Source organism: Symphalangus syndactylus, chromosome 6 (genome assembly GCF_028878055.3).
Source record: "Symphalangus syndactylus isolate Jambi chromosome 6, NHGRI_mSymSyn1-v2.1_pri, whole genome shotgun sequence".
Classification (NCBI taxonomy): domain Eukaryota; kingdom Metazoa; phylum Chordata; class Mammalia; order Primates; family Hylobatidae; genus Symphalangus; species Symphalangus syndactylus.
This window is the reverse complement of record NC_072428.2, coordinates 55,803,564-55,811,754: the sequence shown is the minus strand read 5'-3', so window position 1 is coordinate 55,811,754 and position 8,191 is coordinate 55,803,564. Positions and strand designations below refer to the sequence as shown.

At 58.6% G+C, this 8,191-nt stretch overlaps 1 protein-coding gene across 1 annotated transcript; it reads right to left on the bottom strand.

Moving 5' to 3' along the window:
• TPBGL (trophoblast glycoprotein like) lies at positions 1–3,412 on the bottom strand. Its single transcript, XM_055282964.2, has one exon. The coding sequence runs from the start codon at positions 2,643–2,645 to the stop codon at positions 1,497–1,499; it is 1,149 nt and encodes a 382-aa protein (XP_055138939.1). The 5' UTR covers positions 2,646–3,412; the 3' UTR covers positions 1–1,496.
• Positions 3,413–8,191: the final 4,779 nt, after the last annotated feature.

Here is an 8,191-nt window from a genome sequence, read left to right as displayed (position 1 = left end):
TAGAGTATCTGAGATTATTGCAGACTTTATAGAAAACTGCTCAAGGGAGATCCAGATTTTCTGGGTATGGGGAGAGAAGGCAGGCCTCAAGCCAATATATTAAAGGAAGGTGACTTCCTGCGTGCAGACGCAGCACAGGCCAGCCATTCTGCCTGACCTAGAGGGTGGGGAGTCAGGGAGAGGGAGTCCTCTCCCCCACTCACCAATTGTGCTTTGGGATCATGGAGAAGGCAAGGTGCTGAGGTTCTGACCCTGAACCAGGAGGGCTTGTGCCTGAGGCAGGAGGCAAGACCTACTTCTCTTTCAGAAGATATACAGGGTGAGGTGGTGGTGGTAGTGGTGGCAAGGAATCCAGAAGGGCGAAGAGCCAGGGGTGGGAGAGAGCATAGAGAAATCGAAGGGCAGCAGCTTCCAGCCCTTCAGACCCCACTTCCTGCCCCTCTCTGCGGCCACAATGCCCCACTATCCCTTTCACACACCCAAGACTCTCTTCCTTCCCACAAGGATCTGCCAGTATGCACTAGGGGTGCATGGCACCTGCACCTATCTGGCAGGACTGAAGAGCTCGTCCTGGGAGGAAAAGGGGATGAAGACATCCCAGGGATGGATTCCTCACTGGACCTTGACTAGTGAATGGCAGGAGTAGGTGCTGAGTGACAGCATTCGGTATGGGGGGTCAAGAGCCTAAGGCTTGGGCAGGGGGACGAAAGTCAGATGGGGTGAAGAGCTGAGAGTCTGAGACTGGGGACCAGCACTGAGTATCGGGAGGTCAGCGCCCTGGTAGCAAAGGCTGAGAGTCGGCTCCACACTAAGGTTAGATGGGGTGTGCTTGTCCCTGGGATGGGTGGGACAGACTAGGAGCTGAGCCCCAAGCCTGAGCCGAGGAAGGGAAGGGCCTGGGCCAGAGGCGGGGGTGGGTGAAGGGGGGGCAGGGGTATGAAATATATTCTCAGATGAGGGGAGGGTGCCCAATCTTCAGAGCCCCAGGGTTGGGCCTCCATGCAGGATGGAGGGCTCTGAGCACTGGGATGGGACAAAGGGCTCAAAATCCACAAAACCATTCTGATGGGGGTGCTGTGCTTCGAGTCCAGAATGGGATGGGAGGGCCCACGAGCCCCGGTGGGGACTGAGGGCTCCGAGCTGGCGAGGGAGGTCAGTGCAGTCTCGGGTGTCGGAGCTCCAAGAACAGGGTGCTGGGGGCAAGTCTCAGAGCTTTGGCCTTGAAGGACAGAGTCTCTGTGTGAGCCCCGAGACGGGGAACGGACTTTCAGTGGTTCAGGAGGGCGGTTTCGGAAACTAGGGTGGGAGGGCGGGGTTTCTGGATTCGGACCCGCTATCTCTGGGTCTTTGACGGTGGGAGCTCTCGGAGGAGGGAACGAGAGAGTACGGCTTAGAGCCTCCGAGTCAGGGGAAGGTCTCAGAGCTCGGGGCTCGCGGGCGTCTCATCTCCACGGCTTCGGGCCAGTCAAGGGCAGCCCCGAGCCCGAGGGCGCCGCTCAGAGCCCGGAGCCCGGGGAGGTGGCGCGGGAGCCCGCGGGCGCTGCGGGCGCGGGCGCGCGGCGCGGGTCGGCGTCCTGCTCGTAGCGGTAGTGGTAGCCCTCCATCTGGTCCCGGCACGCCTCGCGCAGGTTGCGCATCCAGCGCTGGATGCCGCGGCGGTTTAGGTAGAGCACCATGAGGAAGATGAGGCCGATGAGCGCCAGCACCAGCCCGAAGAACACGTAGGAGGCTTCCAGCTCCGGGCCGGCGGCCTCCGCCTCCTCTCCGCGAGCGTCGGCGCCGCTGTCCGCGCAGCGAAGCCGCGCCCCGTCCAGGTCCAGCAGCGGCCGGTCCAGCAGCGCCCGCGGGGCGGCGCAGCGCAGGCGCCGCGCGTCGGGCACGCGCTCCGTGGCGTTGCGCAGCCAGGCCAGCAGAGGGCGCGCGGCGCAGCCGCAGCGCAGGGGGTTGTCGGCGAGCAGCAGGCGCGGCCCGGGGAGGCCGCCATCGCGCTCCAGCGCGCGCAGCTCGTCGGGGCCCAGGCCGACCAGCGCGTTGTGGCGCACGTCCAGTTGCTCCAAGCGCGCCAGGCGCAGCGCAGCTGGCGGCAGACGGCTCAGCGCGTTGCCCGCCAGGCCCAGCAGGCGAAGCTCGGCCAGCGGGGCCAGCGCAGTGTCCAGCGCGACCAGCAGCGCGGGGCCGCCCCGCACCAGCGCGTGGTTGAGCTGCAGCGAGCGCAGCGCGGGCAGCCCGCGGAAGGCGCCGCCGCCCAGGGCGCGCAGCGGGTTGTGGCTGAGGTCGAGCGCCGCCAGGCTGGGCAGCCCGTCGAAGGCGCCGTCTTCCACCACCTCGATGTGGTTGTGCGTGAGGCGCAGCGCGCTCAGGAGCGGCAGGCGCACGCCCGCCGCCTTGTCGCCGTCCCCGTCCCCGCCGGCGAAGGCGGCCGCGCGCAGCACCGTCAGGTTGGCGCCCACGATGGTGAGGTTGCGCGCGTCGGGCGGAACGTCCCGCGGAGGCTGGCGGAGCTCGGCGCCCGACGCGCAGCGCAGCAGCAGCTTGGGGCCGCCGAAGCAGTAGCACTGGAAGGGGCAGGGTGCCGCGGGCTGGCTCAGCGCCGCCGCCACGAGCAGCAGCCCCTGGAGCCCTAGCTGTCCCGCTCGCGGGGCCATCGCGGCCGCCCCCGCATCCAGCGCCGGGGCCGCGGCGCTCACCAGTGAGTTGGGAGCGCCTGGTGGGGGGCACGGGTGGGGCGAGTCCTTGACCCGGAGCGGTTGGCAGTCCCGGTCGGTCCGTTCGCTGTCTCGAAAGTCTGAGGAGCTGCACTTACTGGCTGACTGGCCGGGGCCGAGAGGGGTCAGACGGGGAGCGGAGCCCCCCGCCCCCGGTGCCCTCGCCCTGCTAGCCGGCCTCCGGCTTCCGCGGCCGCTCCGGGCTCCGAGCCGAGTGGGCAGGGTTTGCCTCCCCCCTCCCTGCCTCCCGGTCTCGTCCTCCGCCCCCAGCGGAGTCTCCGCGCCCTCCTCGCCGTGGGAGGCGGGGTGGGAGGCTCCCGAGAATCAGGGCTGTCGGCTGCAGCGCTTTCTCTTCACCCTTTCCGCCCCCGCCCCTCCGGGCTGCCGAGAAGTTTGGCTCCTAGAGGCTCCGACTTGGTTTTCCTCCTCCTCCACCCCCAACATTTAAGCTGGGTCCTTCCTCCTCCCTCTCCAGCACGTGTGGGGCGGGGCCCGGCTGCGGAGAGCAGGCAGGTCACCACCAGGAAGAATTCGGGGGTTGGGGAGGACTTTAGAGCTGCTCCTACTGTAGGAGGAAGGGATGAGGAGTGGGCTAGGAAAGTTACTCATTTTCCGGCCTCTTCCTAAGGCAGAGAGACTGGAAAATCCCCAGTCTCTGCTTCCTCCTCTGCTACCCTAGTTCCATTAGACCCGGCTGTGTCACCACCCCTGCAGGTCCTATGGGACCAGCTTTTTCTCCATCCCATCCCATTCTCAGGAGAAGTCTGTGGCACCCGCTCCCCTCCCACCCACCAACTCTGGCTGCTCTGCCTCTGCCAGGAGTTCCCCCATCTGGTTTCCTCCACCGGGCTGGACTCCTCTGTCAAGCACTGTCCTAGGCACAGAGACCCGGGGGTGTAGTGATTCTGCTCTTTGCTTTCACTCCCTGCCCCCAAACCTCTTAAGACTCCTGGGGTTCCGTTGGACACCATCAACCAGTCCCTCCAGGCTTCTCCGCCTGTGAGTGGGGTTTGAGGCACCAGAGGTTGGGAGAGCAGGAGCAGATTTTGCAGCATGGAGTTGGGGGTCTCAGAAGGGGCCAGGGCTAAGGTGGGGGCTGAGCTGTTTACAGATTTGTTTTGTTCTGGATTTTTTTTTTTTTTCCCAGAACTGGGAAGCTCTAAACCTGATTTAAAGAGACAGGCTCCTGAGAAGGAGCATTCCTGGCCTTGGCATGAATTATTCAGGCTGGAGAAGCTGACACTTGATCCGCAGGCCATTCGGGTATCAGCAGAGCTGGTTGGGATAGAGGCTCCCCACCTCCTCCCAAGAATCAGTCTCTTTCTCCTGAACTGGGTACGGTTGTTATGTTGACTCCTTCCCTGAGGTTATATTTAACTGATCGACCAAAGGATCAATACCACTTAAGGAGAAGAGGCAGACCCTGCAGTGGCCTGGGTCTTGGGCAAAGACCAACATTAAGGAGCAGGGCTGGTGATGGTGGGGGTCCCCCCAGCTGTCCCCTCCTCCAAACCCCTCTCTCTTCCCTACCCCTGTCATAACTCTCCCAGGTATGAGAGCTCAGATGTGCCTCATGCAAGTCCATGCAGACTCATTCATATGTGCACATAGGATGGTAGGTTTGAGTGCGTCCTGGCATGTGTCCATAAATTCATAAAGACGTACATATTTGAATATTCACACTTCTGAGCCCATGCAGATTCATGGGTACATTCTCAGAGGGCAAGCTTACAAGCCCATGCTTAAGCCATGCCAAGCGTAGGGACCCAGAGATTGGCTAGCACAGTCAGACCCTACTCCTCCTGCCCTGCACCATGCCCTTGGTCTGTGGAGGTAACAGGCTGGTGATGTCTTTTCTCACATGGGCACATGTGCTCACATAGATGCCACTGGGGCTGGGCCCTCATCTATAGCACTCCCCTAAACCCTGGCCCGCGCAGCAACATGCCCCAGCTCTGATGTCTCCCCTGGTAGGAGGCACTAGGTCGTCTTCACTTTTGTGTTTCCAGTTTAGGGAGTATCACAGGAGAGTGTGTAGTGCAAATGACAGACTGAATGAACAGAACAGTCTCTGTTTCCTTGTCTGCTTCTAGGCCCTGAGGAATCACAGACCACTACCAAGGCTGGAACTCCTTTCCCAGGCCCTCGTGGTGGCTGGCCTCAGTTTGGCTGATGCCCCCTGCTTCCTGCCGCCCCCCAGGAAAGGAGCTGCAGGACCACAGGCAGCCTTGACTGGGGGGGGTGCTCGACACATCATTTGGGGAAGTGAGGCCTGGAGAGAATTTAGAATCATCAGGTGCCAGAGAATAAGGCAAATGTCCTCTGAATTGCAGAAATGGGGAAATAGGCCAGAGGAGCCCCAAGGCCCCTGTCAAGGTTTCAGGGTTTAGCCTAGAAACCTGGCCCCAGGGTCATTGCCCAGGACTCTGTACGATGGTGGGCTGCATCTGAGAGGGTCCTGCCCCACAAGGAATGCTCATCGTCACCCCAAGAAGCTGAGGCTGGGAATGGATGCCGTGGTTGATCTGGTGTGACCTCAGGCCTGTCTCAATCTTGGGCTGTCACCTTCCTCTTCTATAAGGTAGATAGGCTTTGAATTCCTGTTCTTCCTATTCGTCTCAGGGCTGTTATGATAAAGTGAATTGAAAGTGCCTCAAAACAAGAAAAATCATTTCCCCTGGGTCTGGGGGCCTAGCACCTATCCTGCCAGACCCTGGATAAGGCATTGCCCCCTCTGGGACTAATTAGCTCCCGTGTCATTTTTCCGTGTTCCATGTTCTTTCTCCAACACAGAAAATTTATGGTGGATGTTAATAAAATGAGTCTCTGCTTGTTTCTCTGTATGGCCTCTACTCAGCCTCCTCTCCTCTGTTCCCACTTTGTAAAGGTGTTTCCCTTCTAAATTCTCCTGGAACCAATTTCTGTCTGTCCAAGTTCCCCAAGGAATGTAGTCTGCGAGCCGTTGGGGCTGAGAGATCTCTGTTCTTTGGAGGAACAGCGCTCTCCATCTTAGATTTGCCAGTGTTCAGTATGCATTAAGTGTTCAATAAATGTATGTCCACTTGAGTCTGAGGCTGTGTGTTTATTCTCTGATGTATCTGGTGGAAGTCTCTTTTCTTGGACTGTTTGCCCCAGCTGGGGTGCTCTCCTCTTGATTCTGTTTCTCCAGTCCAGTCCGCTGTCCCTCAGGACTTGTGAGTTTTGCCCCCTTCAGGGAGCCCTCATGGCTTCCCTCTCCATCCTTTGAACTTCATTTATCAATTAGAGGGCTAAGACTCCCCTGATCATCTTAACTGTCAGCAGCTGGGGCTCAGGTCTGGTCTAATTTCTTAGGGATCAGTACAGAGAAGGCACCAGGGAATATTTGCTGACTGAAATAATGATGTAAAAATCTGTGACTTGAGCCTCCCATCCCTATGAGGCAAGTTCGGTGAGGACCCCTCATCTACACTTCATACCAGGAGATAGCTGCTCAGAAATGTTAAGTGCTTTCCCCAAGATTGCACAGCTGACTGGGACCTGAGCCCGATAGAAGCTCGGGTTTCTTACCCATCTCCTTTGCCGCAGCCCCCCCTCATCCTAGGATCCCTCTCTCCTGGGAGTGTGGCTGGGTCAGATCCCAGGGGAGCCTGTGGGCAAAGAGCTCACGCCCTCAGGGTTTCCTTAGGACTTGGAAGAAGCAAGGCACCCCTCAACACCCAAGCAGAGTGATCATCTGCCCTGTGCCCAGATGAGTACCCCTCATGTCAACCACACTGGATCTCCATGCTTGCTTGAATTTATTACTCCACTAGGTCCTAGAGCCCCTCTCTTAGTATTCCAAGGTGTTGTCTCTACCTGAGCCTCTAGTGCCTTCACTGGGCCTTTTCTGCTGGCACAGACCCTGCTCTTGGTCAGCTCCACTAAGCCTTGGTAGGGAGCACAGAGTGTGATGACGTCCCTGAGATCACCCAGCAGGTAGCCCCTTCTCCAGTTCTTGTTTTGTCATCAGAGGTGTGTCAATACTATTAAAGTCCTTGGACATACCTCAGTTTCCCTGTCTGCAAAAAAGTGTGTGTGGATGGGATGGTCCTGGGGGGCCTAGCAGTCTTGTGCCCCTTGGCTTTTTAGAGATGGGGGTCAGGGAGGGGAAGGTCATACTGGGATTTGCCCAAGTTGGTGCCCCCACCTTCTCAATGTATGACCTTGAACTTGGCACCACCCCAATTAAGGCCTTGGTTGCCTGACTAGAATGTGGTAGGGGTGGCCGGGTGTGGTGGCTCACACCTGTAATCCTAGCACTTTGGGAGGCCGAGGCGGGCAGATCACAAGGTCAGGAGATTGAGACCATCCTGGTGAACACGGTGAAACCCCGTCTCTACTAAAAATACAAAAAAAAAAAAAAAAAAAAAAAGCCGGGCGTGGTGGTGGGCACCTGTAGTCCCAGCTACTCAGGGGGGCTGAGGAAGAAAGTGGTAGGGGTGGTCTGGGGTCCTTCTGGAGTGGATGCTGTATCGTCCTGAGATCCAGGCTCCCTTTGTCCTCTGTCCCAGCAGCCCTCCTGCTGCTTCCCCATCCCTCTGTTCCCCCCTCCTCCAAGGCAAATGGAGGAGCAGCAGGCGGCCTGACGTGATGAACTCAGCCACGAGGTAGTGGGGGAGGCCCCAGCTTCTCTCCTCTTGCTTGGATTCCTTGCCAGCAGGGACGGGAAACTTCACTGTGGGCCTTGCCTTTCCCATTTCTCACTCCCCCTGCCCTCCCCCACTGCTGTGAGACACAGGAAAATCCATAGGCCCAAGGTTCATTTTCTCCGTTGAGTCAGCAGAGGCCAGCGCTGCTTCTGAGGGGCAGGCAACTGGCTTTTAAATAACTCTGATATTTAATACCCTCCTCCTCCGCTCTGTGGCCTGGGCCTCTGGGGAAAGGCTAGAATAAATAAGCTGGATGCGTCCTCCGAAAGTCCTAAATGTTCTTGCCCCCACCTCAGTCTTCCCCCAAACCCCCAACTATCAGACCATTGGAAAAGATGACTCCTTACTACATCTGTACCTTGCTTTACTGTCCCAGTTTAGAATGGGAAATGGACATTTAGAAAAGGAGAGAGATCCCACTTGACTTTTGGTCTTTGTCTGCTGTTGGCTGCCTGTGTGGCTGTGGGCAGGTGGGTCTCTGTCCCTCCCTGGGCTTCTGTTTCCTCATCTGTGCTGCAAGGTGGTTCGGCCAGTGGGTTGTCGTTGGTCCCCCTTAGCTGTGTAATGTTATGATTTGCTGTGCTGGCCTAGGTCTCCTTCCCTAATGAAGCCTCTGTTTCTGCACTCCTCTTCAAGGAAAGGCTAAAGGGCAGAGCCGACTGAGGCTAAAGGCCAGCTAAGATCTGGCCCCTAGGATTCCACTCTGTTGAGTCAGGGACAGGAGTCGGTAGGGGAGAGGGGAAAAGGAAAGGAGCAGAGTTGGGTCCCTTCCCTCCCCTCCCCTCCCCTCCCCTCCCCTCCCCTCCCCTCCCCTCC

Bases quoted from the DNA above. Each gene is read 5' to 3' on its own strand.
- TPBGL (XM_055282964.2), bottom strand. From the start codon at position 2,645: ATGGCCCCGCGAGCGGGACAGCTAGGGCTCCAGGGGCTGCTGCTCGTG.